The sequence below is a fragment of the Pteropus medius genome, unplaced genomic scaffold (genome assembly GCF_902729225.1).
Source record: "Pteropus medius unplaced genomic scaffold, Ma_sr-lr_union100, whole genome shotgun sequence".
Taxonomy (NCBI): Eukaryota; Metazoa; Chordata; class Mammalia; order Chiroptera; family Pteropodidae; genus Pteropus; species Pteropus medius.
Genome location: NW_024350927.1, coordinates 5012616 through 5032414, shown reverse-complemented (window position 1 = coordinate 5032414; position 19799 = coordinate 5012616). Strand labels below are relative to the sequence as shown.

The 19799-nt window shown below is 53.2% G+C and overlaps 1 protein-coding gene across 5 annotated transcripts in view; it reads left to right on the top strand.

The window, feature by feature from the left end:
* The window catches only part of UBIAD1 (UbiA prenyltransferase domain containing 1), a 38632-nt gene extending 19822 nt beyond the window's left edge, over positions 1-18810 (top strand). For 2 of the 5 annotated variants that reach the window (XM_039842235.1, XM_039842238.1), the window contains one exon: positions 17937-18810. In XM_039842235.1, the coding sequence (XP_039698169.1) occupies positions 17937-18301 (365 nt within the window). In that variant the 3' untranslated portion in view covers positions 18302-18810. Of the gene's footprint in view, positions 1-2791; positions 3003-5696; positions 6282-17936 lie in introns of those variants that run through there. The other 3 variants (XM_039842237.1, XM_039842241.1, XM_039842240.1) reach the window with 3 other exon arrangements.
* The last annotated feature ends 989 nt before the right edge of the window (positions 18811-19799 follow it).

The following is a 19799-nucleotide window of genomic DNA, read 5'->3' as shown; positions in this document are numbered from 1 at the left end:
TGTTGTCCAGTGATGATTCTAAGTGGGCTCGGGCTTACCGAATACCAGAGCTGAGCGAGGGCTCACCCCTTCCCCCTGTGACCCACTGACCTCGCCTTGCTCCAGGAAGCGCTCAGGAGGGGTCAGCCCAATTTTTCCCAATGCCCCCCTGCCCTCCCCTCCTCCCTGCATCCCCACCAGCCCTCCTGACTTCCACATCAGCATCAGCACACCACCCAACAGCTTGTCCCGTACTCCAAGTGACAAGGGATTGGATGAGGAACACCATCCAGGATCCAGGAGGAAATGGAAGGAAACTGGCTGGATCCCCCAAAGGCTCGCTTACCTCTGGTGGCTTTTTCTTCCATCCCCTCACTCTCCACCCCCGTGGAGCAAAGGACTTTGCCCTAAGGACAACACTCAAGGACTCAGGATGGAGAGGAGTTGAAAGACCATCTCCTTGCCCCTAAGTGGGAACTCCTGATCCAAAAATCCTGAAGGCAGTGATGATGGGACCTTAGTCATCTCCCAAAGCTGGGACCTGGGCAGGGCAGATGGGCCTCCTGAAAGCATGTTCCCTATGAATACACAACCTTTCAAAACTAACTATGGTGTCAGAAGTCAGGAGATAATTGCCCTCTGTTGGGGGGGGTGGGGGTGAGAAGGACGGCTTCAGGGCACAGATTATACAGGTTCGTTCACTTTAGAAGGTTCATTGAACTCCATACACTTACAACTGTGCCCTCTCCTGACTGCATTACACCCCAATGAAATGTTTACTTCAAAAGCTCTTTGTCAAGTAGAGATTATAAATACTTCCATAATGTTGTCATTGAAATTAAATCATCTCCGTTAGGGTGGGATGGCACAGGGAGTAGAAAGCAGTGGATGACCCACAGTTGTTTTCAACTTGGACTTGGAATGAGGACATTACACACGGCACATACTTGTTTGCAAAAGGTTGGCTTCTGTAAGTGTACGTGCTCTTGCTCGTAAGACAATTGCCAATTTCTGAATACATACTACTCAGCTTTGGGAGTGAGATGGTCTAGGAACGTTCCGGGTGGCAGGGAAGTCAGCTCGAGGCAGGGGTAAGAATTTGACATAGGTCATCTTCCTTCACCTCCTGTCCCTTTGTTCCGTGTGGGGTGTGGCCGCCGCTCAGGTTGCTGGAATGCACATTTTTCTCCTGCTTTGATGGGCACCAAAGTCAGATTTTGAATGAGAGCCACCTCCTCCTGGTATAAACGATCGGGAAGAAACTGCCTGTTGCAGGAGGGTCCGAGAGCCTGGTCCCAGATTGCTGACTGTGGTACCCTGGTTGCAGCAAGCCCCCCCACCCCACCCCGTGGCTCGCCCCTTTGCAGTATGCCTTCACCTTACTCTTCTCATTGAGAGGCAGAGTCTCTTTCTCAATCCCTTGAATCTAGGTTGGTCTTTGACTTACTTTGACCCATAGCATATGGCAGAAGTGATGCTGAATGACTTCCCAGCCTAGGCTTCAACAAGCCTTGCAGCTTCTGCTTTCCTCTTGGGACAACCCTGAGACTGCCAGGGGAAGGAGCTGGGTCTAGCCCCCTGAAGTTTGAGAAGCCACACAAAGTGGAGATGAGCTGTCCCAGTTGAGGTTCCCCCAGACCATCCAGCCGACAGCTGGCACCAACCACCAGGCATGTACATGAGGCCACCAGCTCAATGCACGCGAGTGAGCCCAGGAGAGACCGGCCCAAGTCGTCCACCCCAGAATCATAAGCAGATAAACAGTTACTGTTGTTCTGAGCCACTAAGCTTGAGGTGGTATGTCAAATAGCAATTCATAAGTGAGAGCGACTAATCCTTGCCTGAGTACCCACTGACTGATGCCAGCATCCTAGAGGGACGGGACCGTGCCCTCAAATGCTCTGTCCAATCTTCCAACTTTTTGCCCAAGACTGGTTTCTCTACTCATCCCCACCAGTTTCCAGGGCTGGCACGGCTGTGCCCATTGCTCTTTATTAGTTTAATATATGTTGAAGCCTCCAGATAGATGCCAGGGCCCAGGTGGAGCAGATGAAATGTGACTAAGTTCTGGGGGATGATTGATAATGAGTAGGGACTGGAAAATCAATTGTGTTAATTCCTGGTCTGTCACTGGGACTGGGAATTAATGAGAAAATCTGTCTAACTTAATAGTATTTACACATTATACACAGTGTGATAAAATTGTCTGTAGGTGCTTCCTGGCATTCTAATTATACAAGGCCTGCATGGCCTGAGGGGCAGGCAGGTGGGAGCTGTCCAGGACCCGGGCTGGGCACGTAGAGACTTACTGGGATCCCCCAACTCCCACGCTGACCCCTGAGCAGATCCCTGGCCCCTGCGTGGATCTCGTTGGCATGGCTAGTTCCTGTTGAGTGTGGGCCGTCCAACTGGCAGAATCTCAGGGATTTGCTGGAAGGCACATTTGTGGGCCTGCTCGGAGGATAACCATTCCAGAAGCCATGTGGGCAGTTGGGCAATGGACAGGGATGGGTTCGGTCTCATGTGTTGGCATGATTTGAAAGACACAGATGGCCCTTCCAACCCCCAGGTCCCTTCCCTCGAGGGAAGGTCATCACCCACCCTGTCCTACACCACACCCACCCTCCCCACCAGCATTGGAAGGCACCTGGAAAAGCCTCATGGAAACCAATGGAAGAGTCAGCTTTAGAATCTGAGTGTTTGCTTCTCCGAAACTCTGTAGACCAGGGCTTGTCCTCACTAGGGCTATCCATGGAGGTAGTCCCCAAGAATCCCCAACTCCTTTGTCTGGTTTTTCTCTCATACTGAATAGGGCAGATCCGGGAGTCCAAGAAGCTATTGCAGAAACGACTGTATGTGACTTCTGAGGCCAGTTCATTAAAAGCCATGGCAGATTCTGCCTGCTTCTCTCTCGTATCGCTCTCTCTGGGGAAGCCACCCTCACGTGGGAGGCCCATGTGGGAGGGAACCGAGGACCCCTGCCAACAACCAGCATCACGAGAGTGAGCCATCTGGGAGGTACATCCACCAGCCCCGGTCGAGCCTTCAGATGACCGGCCGACATCTTCACTGCGACCTCAGGAGCGACCCCGAGCGAGCTTGCTCATAAATCCCTGACCCACTGGAACTGGGAGAGGTAACAGATACCGATGTTTATTACTGTTTAAGCAGCTAAACTTGGGAGTAATTTGTTATACGGCAATGGATAACTAGTACAGCTGGGGAGGGAGCTGGGAGGGTAGGGCCAAGGGAATCTCACAGTGGGGTGTGGAGCTGATGGAAGACACCCCCATGTACCTTCTGCACATCATTCAAGTGAAATCCACTTCTGTGTTTTGCCACCTCCGAAACACACCCTGCCCTTCCCATCTCTGTGCCTGAATATGCTGCTTTCTCAGTGACTCAAGGCTGGGACTCGGGGCTCAGCCCTTGTCACCACCAGCTCTGGAGGCTGGCGGGCTGTCTAATAGAAAGATCGCAGTACTGCCTGCGGGAGAGCCTCTGCAGAGCACGGGGAGCCCTGTAGATCTTAATCCTTTCTCTCTTTAATCTTGCTTCCGCCTTCTCCAGTTCACAGGTTTCCACATGCACTGCAGAGTTTCAAAAGATAAGCCCCGCAACCAGAGATGACAAACCTCCGTCCTCTGCTTCCAACAGGAGCAGAATTCAGCCAAGGAAGAAATCACAAAATCTCTGATTGGCTTCTGGGAGCTGGAGGAGCCTGTGGGTGTCAGGAACCCAGGAAACTCCACCCCAGGCTGTGATTGCCTGCAGCCATGGGCTTAGTCCTGCCCAAGTGCCATGAGGTCCCTAGATGGGCTGGGAGCTGGGGCCCGTGCTACCCCTGGAGCGGCTGGGCCAGGCTGAGGCGGGGTTGCCTTTGAAGTCAGATGAGTCTGGGAGCAAATCTCAGCTCTGCCACTTGCTGCCAGGAGACCTCAGATAGTTGACTTATTTATCTGGGACTTGATTTGGCTGGGCATTCAGTAAATCAGAGTGGCCAGCAGGAGGACTGGAGTCTGCAGGTGACCCTACCTGTCCTCAGGCCCCTTCAGCCTTCCTCTCAGTAAACAAGAGCAGGGCAGCTCTCCTGCCTCTGAGCACCAGCCAAGTTGGGGGTGCCAGGTGACATAAGGACATTAAGCTATCCTTCAGGCCAAAGAATCCCCAAAGAACAAATTCATTCTGTGCAATAAAGCACTTGGCTTCACCCCTGCTTGGGGCCATTCGAGATCCGAATTGCTGCCTTGGCATTTCAGAGACAGAGAAAGGAAAGATGAGCTCCGGGTCTCTGGGAAAAGACCTTTAAACCTATTTGAGAGATCGGATTTGTCTGACTGCCACTCATCTGCCCTCCAGGTATGGACGAAGGGAAGGAACTCTGGAGGGCTGCCTGTCAGCTGCAGAAAACAATGGTCAAAAAGGGCAGGGTTCTGGAAAGGGCGATGACAAGGACACGCACACCTCTTCTCTGACCCAGCAAAACTCTGGTGGCCGCAGGAGAGAAGAGACCCTTCGCTGGAGTTAGCATGAACAAAGCTGAGACTCACAGACACCGACCAATAAACAGCCCATGCCCCTTCCATGCCTCCAGACCAAGCTCTGCCCTCCTCCCCGCTCTGTGGACTTCGCACGGATCCTCTTCCGCCCCAGGCTGCCTTTGATGCTGCCTCGTTCGCTCACTTATTCATTCAACATCCTGACATGAAGCATCCTCTGGGTGCCAGTGAACAGGGAGGGAGAGCAGAGTTGATTAATGAAATTCAAGTTCGAAACTCCAGAGCTGATGGAACCAATCATTGCAGCTCAAGCCCTCAGGTATCCATAGAAACAGAGCATCACCGGGGTGTCAAAGAAGGTAACAAACACTACCCAAGGATGACTGGGAAGGCCTTCACAGAGGAGGCACATTTGACCTGGACCTTAAAGGCTGCGTAGGAGTTTATCTCCGGGGGAAAAAGAGAAAGAGGAAGAGGGAGAGGAGGAGGAAGAGCAGAAAAGGATTTCCAGGGAGAGACAGCAGCATTTTCAGGCTCGGAGATGGGAAGGGCAGGGTGTGTTTCGGAGGCGGCAAAACACAGAAGTGGATTTCACTTGAATGATGTGCAGAAGGCACATGGGGGTGTCTTCCATCAGCTCCACACCCCACCGTGAGATTCCCTTGGCCCTACCCTCCCAGCTCCCTCCCCAGCTGTACTAGTTATCCATTGCCACATAACAAATTCCCCCCAAGTTTAGCTGCTTAAACAGTAATAAACATCGGTATCTATTACCTCTCCCAGTTCCTGTGGGTCAGGACTTTGGGAGCAAGCTCGCTCGGGGTCACTCCTGAGGTCGCAGTGAAGATGTCGGCTGGGGCCGTGGTCATCTGAAGGCTCGACCGGGGCTGGTGGATGTACCTCCCAGATGGCTCACTCTCGTGATGCTGGTTGTCGGCAGGGGTCTTCGGTTCCCTCCCACATGGGCCTCCCACATGAGGGTGGCTTCCCCAGAGAGAGCGATACGAGAGAGAAGCAGGCAGAATCTGCCATGGCTTTTAATGAACTGGCCTCCGAAGTCACATCCAGTCATAAAAGCTGGCAGTTACTGTCCCGTCTTCCCGTGCACTCCAGACAAGTCCTGCTGGCTCCCAGGAGTCCCTGGGGTGGCTGTGTCTGCCTCCAGAGTGACCAGTTCCTGAAGGTTGTGAGGTAGATGTCTCCATGACGCTTTTTCAGAAATCGTGACGTGAGCGACCACGTCGGGACCCTTGCTGCACACCCAGTTCGAACTCTGCCACCAACCGCACCCTCCACCTGTCTGTCCTCTGCCTGCTGTCCTCCCTGCCCCCACCCAGTGCTACATCTTTCACATGTCAGCAGTGATTGGAGCGCACAGGAAGCGGGGAACGATAAGAACCCAACTTGGTGGAGTACCTACTATGTGTCAGCTTGGTCCTTAGCATGGTAAAAGCGCTAACTTCTCACAGCCTCTCTATGGGGTAGGTACCCCCCCAATTTTATAGATGAGAAAACCGAGGTACAGAGAGGGTAAGTAACTTGCCCGAAGTCACACAGTCTTCAAGTGGCAGAGCGAGGGTGTGAACCCCAGCTGGTGTCTGCCGCCAGAGCCCACTCTGCTAACTTGTCTTTGTTGTATCTGTGACATGACGCTGTATTTCCTTTCCTCGAGGAAGCCACCGTTCATCAGACAGAGATAGGAGTTCACCCGACAGCAAGGAAGATGGAGCTCAGATACCCGGAAGGCGCCCCAGGGCGCAAGATGCGAGGCCTCGGCATAGCTTTGTCCCCCCCGAATGTGTTCAGGAAACGGGGTCTTCAGACCGCAGTGAGCACTGCAGCAGCGGCCAGACCAAAGGGCTGTGGCCTTTTTAAAAAAAAGTTTAAAAAATCGCGGTAAAATATACACAATATAAAATTTACCTTTTCGACCATTTTTAAGAGTGATGCAGTGGCATTAAGTACATTTGCGTTGCTGCGCCATCATCACCCGCCCCCCACCTCCAGGCTTTTTCATGTTTCCGTGAGATCTCTACCCGCCCCCAGCTCTCCTGCCAGCCTGGCCCCGCCCTTCCTACAGGGGGCAGGGGCAGTATGAGCTGCGGGCTTTCCTCTTCTTGAAATGATCCACCTTTGAGGTTTGCTCTCTGCTTCAAAGGCCCACAGTGACTGTGCAGATGACGGGCTGTAACAACAGCATGAAAGGGAGTTTTATCAATAGTACCTGGAGCTCAGTAACTCATAAACCTTTCATTAGCTTTCCATCTATGACTGCTCAGGTCCTAGGAAGTAGATTTAGGCTGGAAGACGGACGTCTCCATAAATCATCATCTCTGAAAATTACGGAAACGAAGGGAGCCTTTTTATAGGATTTCCCAGCAGCTCCCTTGGGGAATTTCGCTTTCTTGCTCCCTTTCTGAGACGATGTGGGATTCTGGCCCTGTGTCCTCGAATGGAAAATGCAGTCGGAAGCTCAGAGAAGGGACTAGAGAGGGCACGAAACCGGTTGGTCTCCTTCCTTTGCTGGGGCACCTCCAAACCTGGAGGCTGCGAACCTGGTCCTAGTCAGGCTGTTGTCATCCACAGAGGGCTCGAGGAAAGTGTTTCTTTCTGAAAGGTGTTTCTTTGATGTAAAGAAACCAAAGCAGCAAAGCAGACAGAGGAGCTTTAAAATCTAGCTCTCACCAGAAATGGGAAATGAGGGGGAGCCTTTTGCTTGCTGACGAGAATGAAAGCTGACGGCCGCACTTAGAGCAGCACCTGCCATAGAGGCGGTTTACCAGTGCGTATTAGTTATTAGTTTGAACGTTTCTTACGCACCGTGTACTTTTTAATGATTATCATTACCTTCCCATTTTACGATCAGAAAACTGAGGCCCAGAGAGGCCAAGTGACTTGCCTAAGGCCACACAGCTAAAAGCGGCAGGGCTCAGACGTCCTCACGCCAGAGGCAGCCTCTCCTGGGCTTGCCTTTGACTAAGTCACCTTCCCCTCTCTCGGTGTCCGTTTCTTCGTCTCTAATAAACTCCAGTCCTTCTCTGTTCCCCAGACATGAAGTGGAAGGCCAGCCAGGAAGCACAAAGCTTGGGGCCCTCGGGGAAGATCGACTTCCTGAAACGGCAGAGAAAGCTGTCCGTTTCGGGAAGATGATCATACCTCTGATTTCACGGAGTTTCGTGCTGTCTCTCGGAGGACTTGGCAAATGTCATTTACTCTCATCTCACCCGTGAGGAAATTCGCGCTGCTCTCTCCCTCCCGCCCATCCCAGTTTCAGTCACGCAGCCGGTACATGGCCGAGGCAGGCGGGAAACAGGTCCCGGCTTACACCGTGGTGTCAAAGACCAGCGGACAGCTTAACCGGCACAGATGAGCTCTCTGGAAGGCTGAGTCTCCGGACAGGAAGTCAGGACGATGGTCCCCGCGGCTCCCTTTCTCCTGGGCGGAGGTCCTCTCTGTTGGTTCCCCGCTGCTTTGCTCTGCAGCTCCAGGTGTTCCTGCCCCCCACCCACCCGGCGCCCACTCTTCCCCCTTTACCCTGACCCCCGCCCGACTGCCCTAACTGCTCAGACTAATTATCAGAAATAGCAGAGGAGGACTGGCAGAGAACCGGGCTGGTGATTTGGCGAGCTGGGCCTTAGGATTCGGTGATGTTCGCCCACCAACAGGCTCCTGACACATCAAAGGCTTTCAATTTCCTTTTCCCTCCCCTTCCCTTGCCCCTGGAGGATGAGCTGGGGAGTAAGTGAGTGAGCGAGTGAGCCAAGAGGTGAGTGGCTGCCGCCTTTGCTGCTCGCTGGCTGTGGAATGAGAAGGCTCCTAGCAAGAAGTGTCCCAGGAGGACTTTTACTCAGGAATAATATGCATGAGGATTTATTTCCTCCGCGCTGGACTTCAGCTGAAGAGTCAGCTCAAAGCTTTCGGCAAAGCCGCCGAAGATTCAGATTCAGCTAGCGCTTCCTGAGTGCCTACCGTGTGTGGAACCCTGTGTGCATAGCTTTGCCCGCTTCATCCCACTTAACCCTCGTAACAGCCTCTGAGTTTGGAATTCTTATTCCCATTCTGTGGACGGGGAAGGTGGCATCTTCCAGAGTCCATAGGTGGTAATACGCTACCAGCTGACATCATTACACTTACTTGGCATCTGCCAGGTATACTCAACGAGGTCTACCCATATTAACTCATTTAATTCTCCCAACAACCTTATGAAGTAGATACCGCTATTATCCCCATTTTGCAGATAAGGAAACTGAGGTCCCGTGAGGTTAAGTAGCTGCCCTAGGTTACAGGGGTTGTAAATGATGGAGCTGGGATCCAAATCCAAGCCAACTGGCACCAGGATTATGTGTCAGAGCTAGAAATTGGGTCCAGTTCTTTGGGTTCATTCTCTGTTCCTAAAAACCACAGTTATTCTTGGCTTGACACCCTTCCTGCCCATGGGAAGGATGGATTTGAAGGGACCACATCTAGGAACCTAAGGAGCTCGGAAACTGTAAGGCTGAGACTGGGCTGGATGTCTCAGTAGCGAGCTATAGAGACCCAACTTCCGTAGCTTAAGCAAAAAAGGGGCGTTATTGGCTCCTATAACAGGGAGGTCCAGGGGTGGATCTAGGCATCGAATGAAGTCATTCGGGCTCTGTCTGTCTCTCTCTTGGCTTCACTCACCGGCACTTCTCTGTGTCCTTGCGACAGGGAGGGTAGGGGCTACATATGTTGGCAGTTCAAGCACTTCTCCACGGCTCCAGTGAAGGGGCTGAGTGGGAGCCGAAATACATCCAACGCTCTGCTTGCCAAGCTCTGTGCCCTGGTACGAGGCCATGTTTCCTAATTCATCTGCCAGGAGGACTCACCTATTTCTAATACACGTAGGATGCTGTGCAGGGGTCCCCAAACCCCGGGCTGTGGACTGGTACCGGTCTGTGGCCTGTTAGGAATGGGGCCTCACAGGAGGTGAGTGGCAGGCGAGCAAGCAAAGCTTCATCTGTATTTGTAGCCGCTCCCCAGTGCCAGCATCACCACCTCAGCTCTACCTCAGATCATCAGGCATTAGATTCTCATAGGAGCCCTGGTCCCCGGTGCCACAAAGGTTGGGGACTGCTGGACTAGTGGTAACCCTGACCCCTCCTCCTGGCGCCTGAGGCCAGCCTCACCCCAGCAACCCCATCCTCACTCATGGTGACTTCATCACATTCATCCATTCAGTAGATATTTATGGAATCACCACCACACGCCAGGTAATGAGCAACACAGCAAACTCCGTGCCCTCCTGCAGCTTACATTCTGGTAGAGGATCCAATTTCTTTGCTTTGGTCACGGCCACACTTGGACCAATCACTATTGCTTGAGAGAATGAGTGTATACCGTGATCAGTCTAGCCAAGCTAGAAGCCCACCCCTTTGGAGAGGCAGGGCACTTGATTGACAGCCTCACCAGGACCACCTGAATAGGGGTGTGGTTTCTCAGAGGAAATAGGAAGACTAGGCTGCAGAAATAATTGCGGAATCCCAGGAAAATTGCGATCTTTCTCTTCCTTGGCCAATAACCGTGACTGGGGCAGGTGTCCCTGAAGGGCTTGGCCATTGGCCCGTCACAGGCGACGACTCACTCTGGTCCTGCTCAGAGAGGAAGATGAGGAGTCAGGACTGTTTACTCACATCAAGGAAGTCGTGACTTTCAGTTTGAGGAAGAAGAAAATGACGGGGCAGAAGGGAGAACTGGTGTGTGAAGGGGTTCACGTCAGAACTGCGTGGGGCTCCTTGGCTCATGGCTGGTGGGCTGGTGGGGGCTCAGTGGGTAAGATGAACATTGAGTACTTGCTATGTGCCAAGAGCTTCACCCGCTCTGTCTCATTTAAGCCCCACACCTGCCAGGTAGTTGTTATTACCCCATTTTGTTGGTGAAGAAACTGAGGCTCTGAGAGGTTAAGTACTAGAAATATGCTCACTCAGGTGTACTGACTCCAAAGGCCCTGAGCTGAGCTCACAGGGCCCCGAGGCCACAAAGACATGTTGCGAGCAGAATGCCCACCCCAAGCCACTTCTTAAACACGCAGTGAGGGTTGTCACATGGACCCATTTCATCTGATCCCTGGCCTCCCCTTCTGCAGCCCACCTACCCCAGTGACCTGGCAAATCCTCCAGCAGCCTCACCTCATACCGTTTCCCCTGCTCCCTCTCACATCTGAGTGGCATCCTCTACCTTCTTGAGCATATTCACGTGTTCTCATCATCAAAGGGTGAATATGAATATCATCTGGTCCTGAGGCCACCATATCTTCCCTGTACACCTGCCTGCGGGCCTTAAGCACAAGGTCAAGCCTGAGCCGAACCTCAGGGCCTGTCTGCCACTAGAGGGAGCCCCCAGTGTGGCCCTGCGCCTTTCTGGGAGGCTGAGGGGTGGGGCCCGGGTAGAGGGACTAGCTCTGGAGATGCCTTGCCAAGAGACTTCTGGAAATAGGGATGTCCTGACAGGATGACCCCCACCTAGAGACTGGGAGCCCCTTGTCTGTGAGATCGGCACTTTTGTTATTAAAGCACAGGTCCTGGGAAATGCAAATGGCTGGAAGGGGAGCCCCAGCATCCAGGGCTGTGGGCTCAGGCCCCACCTTCCCTCCCATGTCCACACCTGCTGCTCAGGCTACTCAGAGTAAGGGAAGAGTATGTGTGACTCGGTGCAGGCCAGCAGCCGGTTTCCCATTCTTTATTTATTGACTCATTTATTCAACAAATATTTATGAAGCGCCACCTACTATGTACCAAGCACTGGGCTAAGCCTTAGAGGTACCATGGTGACTCAGATAGCCCCTGCTGTCATGGAGCATTTAGTCTTGTGGGGCACAGATAGATGCATAAGCAAGCAATTGTAACATTGTGTGTTAAGTTCTACGACAGGTGTGAACACAGGAGACTCCAGATGCAAAAAGGATGTACATAAGCTTTACCTGCAGGACAAGGAGGCTTTTCAGGGGAGAGATGATATCTAAGCTAAGACTCAAAGGGCCCGAGGAATCAGCTAGCCAAAGTGAAAAGTGTTCCAAGCAGAGCAATCAGCTCATACGAATGCCCAGAAGGGAGAGAGCATTTATTCACTCATTTGTTCACTCATCCATTCATTCGACTAATACTTTTCCGGCACCTACTATGTGCCAGGCACCGTTTTAGTTGCTGAGGCTGGCTACAGCGGTGAACCAGGCAAACAGTGATCCTATCTCATGGCACTTACATGCTAGTGACTCACGACCCTTCAGACAATTCAAAGAAATCTCAGGGCCAGAAGGAAAAATGTGGCAGGGACAGTGGGCTCTCTCCTGCTCAGAGTATCCCAGGCCTCATTCTCCATCCTCCTCCTGCTGAACCTGGCAGCAAGCTCCGAAGCTTTCCTGCACTGGTCAGCTGTGGGGAGGTCACCCAGTCCATGGTAGAATCCCTTGCCAATGTATTAATAGCCTGGCCGAAGGACTGCCAAGCGGTTGTGCTAATTACAATGATTAATGGGTTTAATTTACTTAGGAAGAGTAATGTGCTGTCACTCTGTTGTCAGAACTTAGCCCCAATGTCCTCTCCCTCCCTTCACCCCTCCACAGGTGCCCACCCACCATCTTGCAGCCTTTCCATTGGTGATCCAGCTTCCCTTGAGCCCAGGCATCTGCCTGCCCATCACGGTGCCTGTCTGCTTCCTCCTTGGTGTGAAGGGAGGAACGTTCTTATCAGCCTCCGCTACAGAGAGCCGTGAGGCCACAGCTAGTTGGAGAAGCAGGCCTTCCTAACCCTCCAAGTCACCCCTGCACAGGGCAGAGAGCCCCCTGATCTCTAGTTGGCCCTACGTCTCTCTATATCATTCCCATGTAGTATTCACCCCAGCCGATGCCATTATACATGGTTCCCTGTTTCAGGATCGTATTCTAGCTATGGAGCATGAGTACCTATGAGGACAGGGACATTCGCAGGGGCTCTGTGTGTCAAATGAAGAAACGAATACATGAGAGCCTCGCTTGTCCGTCCCATGTGCCTCAGTCCTTGTAACAGAATGATTTCGGATCTGGTACCTTTCTTCTCCAAATTGCATGTGTCTCCCTGCTCAGCTCTCCGCCCAGGTGATACGTATGGGTGACAGGTGGCTCAGTGTCTTCATTCTGTAACCTGAGAAATGCAAAGTCACGCAGCACGGAGGCTGAACAGTAGCCGAGGCCTGATGATCTTAATCCATGGTCCACTGGAGCAGAGACATAAAGGCCAGTGCGTTCTGCCCACAGGCAGCCAGAGAAGCCCAGGTCTCCTTTTCTAGGGGATAGGTCAAGCCTCCAACTTGACCTTCTTTTGACTGCTGCCATTGTTCTGGTGATGGCGGGGAGGGCAGACCTTCCCTGTGATTGGCAGTCCTCTCCTGCTGTCTAACCTGACTCCTTCCATCGCGTCCAATACTTCTATTGGTATAGTTGGTGGGGGCTCGGGCTGTCTTTTTAGGGGCAACCTAAGAGCTTTCTTCCACTTCCCAGGCCACCCCCGAGACCACCTTCCCTGGTCCTTGGTCCCTCCTGGCACTGGGACCACTTGTTGCCCACGTCTGCCCTAGCCTTAGGTTCTGGCATCAGCCTAGGCCCTTCCTTCCGCCCACCTCCCCAGGGCGGCTGTGACAAGCTTGACTGAGTGGATGGCCACAGTTGGGGTTGCGTTTGTTTTGTTCGTTCATTGCCACGCTTGCTCGAGTAGGCAGCCGGCTGGCAGGGTGCCCGAGGGAGCCCTTCCCTTCACCGAGCCAGGCATGGCTGGAGCTAGGAGGAGGGAAGGGTTTGGTGGGGACGGGGCTGTGTTTCCATTTACTCTCCCTGCGGGGATAGGAGATCTCACCTGTCAATCCTTCAGCCCAATTTGAGCAGGACAAAGGCAGCACTGCAGCAAGAGTGACTGCAGGCAGACTGAAAGAGGAAACACATCTTCCTAGACAGGAAGTGAGTGAGAGAATGGAGATGTCGCCCTAAGCGTGACGGCCCCAGCCTTGCCACTAGTGGTCTATGACTAAGGCATGTCACAACCTGCTTGGCCTCAGTTTCTCTATCCGAATGAGCTGAAAACTAAGGTCTCTTCTAGTTCCGGGATTCAACGTCTATGATTCCTGGCCCAAGATACAGCCAGGAATGGAGCAGGGTGAATCCCTGACCCCTCACGGGATGTTCAGCATTTGCCAGAGGTGCTGGCACCAGAGCTGTCACCTAATGACCAGCTCCCTGCAGACGTGGGAACTGCTGGGTCCCAGCAGGCAAGAGGCCAAATTGATAATTGACTCCCACTATAGGGGAGCTGGCCCGGCCTAATCAGTATGCAGTGGCTGTGCGGAGTGCTCAAGAAAAACTTATTAATTTCCCCTCCACAAAGACTGAGAGTTTGACAGTAATCGCAGTATCAAGTCATAATAATAATAAAAAAAAATCCCTCCATTGAAAATAGCAGTTGGGGCTCTGGAGAGTTCAACAGGAAAAGATTGTATTAAGATAAAGGAGATTATAGCGGAGCGGACATTAAAGGTTGTCATTGTCTGGTAAATCACATCGGGGAGGCCCCAGGACTGCTGTTTCCTAGCTAGGGAGCGAGGACCTAGTCCCTGACCTGGCAACGCGCTGGCCAGCCCGCCACTTGCCTGCCTCCCGCCTGCTGAGGCTGGGGCAAACTCAGGGATCTGATGGCTATTTGATCCAAAACTGGCCTGAGGACCCTCATTAGGAGAAGAAGTGGGGGTGGGGGAGAGTCTACAGATTCTGGAAGACAGAGCTCTCTCTCTGCCCTGGGCACTCTTACAGTCATGCCCAATGTGGGGCTTTGGAACATTTGCCCAGCAGCAGAGGGGCTTTGGGGGGAACGGGATGTTTCTGGGTCACCTGTCCTGTTGGCATCTTCCTAGTAGGAACAGGGTACCAGGGCCTGAACCCCCTGGACACCGCCCTGACCTGCCTCCTAGACATAGGCTGGTTCAGAGAGGGTGTCTCAACTTGCCAACAGGGAGTTCCAATCCTGGTAGAAAAGCCCAGAGAATTCTAGCGAGGAATGAGCAGGATGAAGCCACACAGGCTGAGGTGCCAGATGCCCCCTGGGGCTGTCACCAAGTAGTAGTTGGCTGGGTTGGGTGCAGGGTAGAGCCAGTGGGTGGGGTCCCTTCTCTCTGACATCTTCACTTGGGCCAAACGAGGAGTCGTACAGTCTCTGAGGATGCAGTCTGACCTGAAAGTTGCACTGGACTCAGGATGAGAAGTTTTCAACTGTTAAGGGTTGGGAGACTACCTGGAAGAATGGAGTAAGTAGAGTTCCCCTGTCATTATCAAGGGGGCAATACAATGCGGAGCTTAAGAGGCAGACTCCTCGGCTTCGAGTCCTGGCTCTGCTATGTATGAGCTGTTTGTCCTTGGGCAAGTCACTTACCCTCTCTGTGCATCAACTTTCTCATTTAGAAAATGATGGTAATAGTATTGCAGAGTAGTGATGAGGATTAAATGATTATTTTATGTGAAGAGCTATAAATAAAAATCCGTTCTGATCTCCTAATTGTCCTTACTGAAGATCACAGTCGGTAGGTGGCCCAGACACATCACTGGGGCCACCTCCTGCCCCTCACCTTCTTTCTTCAAGCCACTTCTTGGGGAATGCAGTGTGGTGGCCAAGGGCTTGGGCTTTTGAGCCCGGAATGCGCAGGGTTCAAATCTTGGCTTCATCAATGACTTCTCATTCTCCCCATTAGAAGAGGAAGCCGCTTGCCCCAGGGGTAGCTGCTGCCACTATGAGTAGCTCAGAAAGGAGCCACCAAGGCAGGCAGCTCCTTCTGGGGTCTCTGTCAAGGTCAACAGGGCGGCATTCCCTCCCCTGGCCCTCCAGGTGGCACCTGGCCCTCTGCAGCTGTGAGCCTTGGGCACTGGGGACAGTTCTGGGGTTGCCCTGAGTTTATGAAGCTGAGCTGGGAAGACCAGGTGTGTTAAGCGTGATGGGGTTGCGTGGAGATTAATGTGAGGCTGGGTGAAGTAGCTAAGGCAGGTCGTTTTCCCAGCCAACATGCACGTGTAAGGAATGATTAGAGAGTGTGCAAGCGTTTAAAAGGCATGCTAATTTCAGCAGGAGATTCATTCTGGGAAGGGGAACTTACAGAGAAGGGTAGGCTGGGGTACAAGTGCCAGGCAGCCCTGCTCAGAATGCAGTCCCGTGGGAAGTTCTCTAGGGGCCTCTGGGGCCACCTGTCTCCAGGGGCACAGGACTCTAGGAAGACCCAAAGCAGAAATGGACTCAGATGGGGTGACCCTGGACCTATGTTTGGGCCTTGCTGGGCTGGAACCTCGTGGAAGTAGGGGTTCTTGCCTGTGTTATCAAGAGTAGGGCATGGGGGCGGGTAACTCACAGGGACAAAGTTAGGGTGAAGGCTGGGAAAGCTTCATGGAGGCGGTGTTGCTTGAACTGAGGCTTGAAAATGGGTTGGAGCGGGCACCTTCCGGATGTTAAACTTCATCCACGAGATCCAGGTGGGATGGGGCGGCCCAGCATGAGGTGAGATTCAGGCTTCTTCCGGCCTCTGTCCGTGCTGCAGAAGGTTTCTTATGAGCAAGCTGGGAGGGGCCTGGGAGAGTAGCCTCTTCTTCCTCGGGGAACGCTCCCTCTCCCAGGGCCTCTGGATGGCAAATGTAGATTCTCTGCTCCCACTTGCTGCAAATGTCACACGCCCCCTCAGCCCCGGTGCTAAGATTGGAGGCGGACATGGTATTCGCCCACCCCATGTTCCTGCCCTCCCCCACAGAGCTGGCCCTTCTTTCTAGACTCTCATTTTCAGCGCTAGAGAGTGTGTCACCCAGAATCTTCCAGGGACTCCCGAACTCCAAGACCTCAGCTCGTCCCAGCCATTTGTCCAGCTTAAAAGTAGGGTGAGCCCGTCCGCTCGCTCGCTTGTTTCTGTGTCTCCACCAGAGAGACCTGAGCACTGAGGAGTCGGTGCCCACAACGCTAGTCGGGATGACAAACCTTTACAAGCGTGCGGTGTGGTTATTAATAACATCTCCAGGCTCCCAACGCCTCTTTAATTCCTCTGCTTAAACCACTCTGGGATCCATAACGCTTGCCCCTTAGCCTGTGGTTATTCTGCTCCCTTAATGGCCTTTTATGGAGGGACCTTATTGAAAGCCTTTCCCTAGCCTGAGTAAATCATGTCCTCTGGGCCATCCTTGCCTGCAATTTTATTAACTTCTTACGAGAAGTCGGAGGGACGGGAGGGAGGCCAGTGTTTCCTCTGTGTTCTGTCCCGCCCGGTCCCAGCACTGCCCTTTGCCTGGCTGGGGTCCTCAGAGGAGGCGGTGGCTGGGAATTCTGGAGATCAAGAATGGTTGGGGTGTCCCAGCCCAATGCCCCTCCTTTCTATGCTCTTATCTGTCAATCTTTCTAGGTGGGCGGGGCCCGTGAGACTTTCTTCCCACCCGAAGGGTTATAAACCATCTTTATGACTGCAGCAAAAGGGATACAGCAAAAGGAGGCAAAGTGGGAGGGGCCCCGAGTCTTCGCACAACTATACCAGGAAGGCTCTCAAAGGGGTTTCCAGCCGTAGGTGACCAGGGGCAGCGAGGTTTTGCAAATTCTATCTGGAGCCTAAAAAGGTGGATCCCCCAGTGGGCAGTGTGTGAGGTTACTCAGTGGGTGGGTCATTGGAGGAGGGGCGTAGTAGTCCTACCCAGGAGGCAGAGTGAGCACCAGACCCAGAGCCAGGAGTTGGGCTCTTCCCGCCTCTGCGGAAGAGGGTCTGGGCCTGATGTCTGACCCGTGCCAGGGGAGAAAGCAAGCTCCCCCTCTGGCCAGCTCGGGGCTTGGAATGGAAGGCTGGTTCTGATGCCCTCGCCCTTCTCTGCTGAGTTCCTAGAAACAGTGGCTCACGGATGCTTACTGGGTGCCAGGCTCTGGGTCGAGGGCTCTTCACACGTGACCTCGTGTCATCATCACGACCCCCCGCTTCTCCTAATGATTCTCTTCCGTCGCACCCCCATTCTCTATTTACTAGCATTGATCGAAAGTCGTGGTATTAATTGTTAACTCGACGCCTGTCTTCCCTGAGACTCTGAAGCATCCCCAGCATCTGCTTTATGACCTGGCACATAGGAGGTGCTCACTAAGTATTTGTCGAATAAATGAAAAACGTAATCAAGTGAATAGGCTCAGAGAGGTAAGTCATTTTCTCAGGGTCACACGGCTTGTATCTGGTGGAGCTAGAATTCACAGCCAGGTTATGGATGGCACAGTCTGAGCTCCTACCATGTGCTGGGAGCAGCCGGAGTTCCAGGCCCAGCCCAGGAGCCAAGAATAACCTGCAACCTGCTGCCTTCGCTCTCCCCTCTGCAAAATGGATCGAACTTCTTAGTGGCACTGGGAACAGAGCCAGATTCTCCCTGAGCTGGAGGCCTGGCCGCTGGGTTCCATTTCTGGTCCGAGGTCTCTGTCTTTTTGCCTCCAGGTAACGGAAGACATGGCTCCATGACCTGGCTGGAAGTGAGAGCAAGCCTCAAGATGGGGAGGCAGAAAGAGGAGGATACAGCCCCCAGATGGGCAGCTATGGAAATAAAGTTCACATGCCTCATTCCTGCCAGAGGAAACCGAAGAGGCCAAGTACATCTGCCAGTGCTGTCAGCTGGACCCGCAAAATACACCCTGAACCTGATGACTCTCTACCCCGCCCACCCCCATTCACCTCCCTTCACCTCGCACTCGCTCCTACAACCCAAGCAGCTTCCTCCTCCAGGCTACTCTCCACCCAGCAGCCACAGCGATTTTAAGAGAACGAACTTGCTTAAAACTTTCAATGGCTTCGATTCTACTTAACAAAAAAATCTGAAGTGCTCTTCGTGTCCTGCACCTGATCTAGCCCCGCCTTCCATCTCCAACTTCTCATCCCGTGACCCCTCAGCCCCGGCCGCCTCGCGGGCACTCTGCCTTTGTACTGCCAGGGCACCGTCCCCCTCCCCACCTTTGCCCCTGTAGAACTCTCTGCCTTCTCTTTCCTCAGATCTTATCCGGGCTGACTGCCTGCCTGCCTCTCATCATTCAGGTCTCGGCACAAATGTCACCTTCTGGGAGGGCTCTCTCCTGACCCCTCTGTCGAAAGCAGCCCCGGGCATTCTCTGTCTTCGGGGCTGCATCACACTTAGCATTGTGAGTCTGAAATCTAAGATTACCTCATTGATTTGTAGCTTATTCACTTCATGTCTGTTTCCCCCACCGGAATGTCAGCTCCATGAGGGCAGGGACCTTGTCTGTTCGCAGCTCTGACCCTGGGGCCTAAACCAGTGAATGCCTCATAGTAGGTGCTCAATAAAAATTTGTCGAATGAATGAATGAAACTTTCACCTATAGAGAGACCCTCCCCTGGGGCATCCTTGCTAGGTGGCTCAACTCCCTCCTGCCCTAAGGCCTTGATATGCTAATATGGGAGGCAGGGAGGTGGGGAGGGAAGTGGGGCTGGGGTGAGAGCTCCCAGCCTGAGTGCTGCCCCTACCCAGTGAGATGGATGCATCTACAGGGGGTGGCTGCCCTGAGATTAATAAAAGCAGCAGCACATGCCAGGAGGTAGTAGGGAGGGAGGCGGCTACAATAGAGTAATGTCCTTCCCCTGCAAGCTGGGCTCGACAGGAATGGGGAAACGGCACCATATTTTCTGGAAGACAGGAATGTCACTTTTTATTAGGGCTGGCTTGTAAATGGGTCTGCGGTTAATTCTCTGCCCTCCATGGAGCGGTCTGCCCCAGCTGGGTGGACCCTGAAAGCCAGGGAGGGGCAGAAGGATGTCCAGGTCCATCTCTGGCCTTGGCTGGCACAGCCCCCTCAGAGGCCACAGCTGAGAAGGGAACAGTCTGGGCCCTGGGACTGGAGAAGGTGAACTTTGCCCAAACTCCTCTTGACTTCTTCCTCTGGGGGTGGGAATAGAGGGACAAAAATAAAGCTGAGTATGGGAGGGAGAAGGCGAGGGAGAGACAGGAAGGGTGCAGGCTGCTTGGTGGCAGTTGGGGTGGGGGCAAGAAGGCTTGGTTCAGACCCCACCTGACACCTGGCTTAATTCCAGCCCTGAAGGAGGCAGGGGGTGAGGGGACTTCAAGGAGCCAGCACAGCTGCTGACAGAAGCAAAGTTGAGCTGTTGTCTCTGTTGACAAGAAAAGAACCCCTGTCACTGTTATTTTTAGGAAAAACATAGCACTCTGTCGCCTCCTGAAACACCTTCTGTCCCCAGCAGACAGTAGCTCTCAGTAGCTGCCAAGTGTGGGTGCTGCAGACAGCTCCACCCCCACCTGGAGGCTCTGGCCTCTCACCCTGACCCAGATGCTTT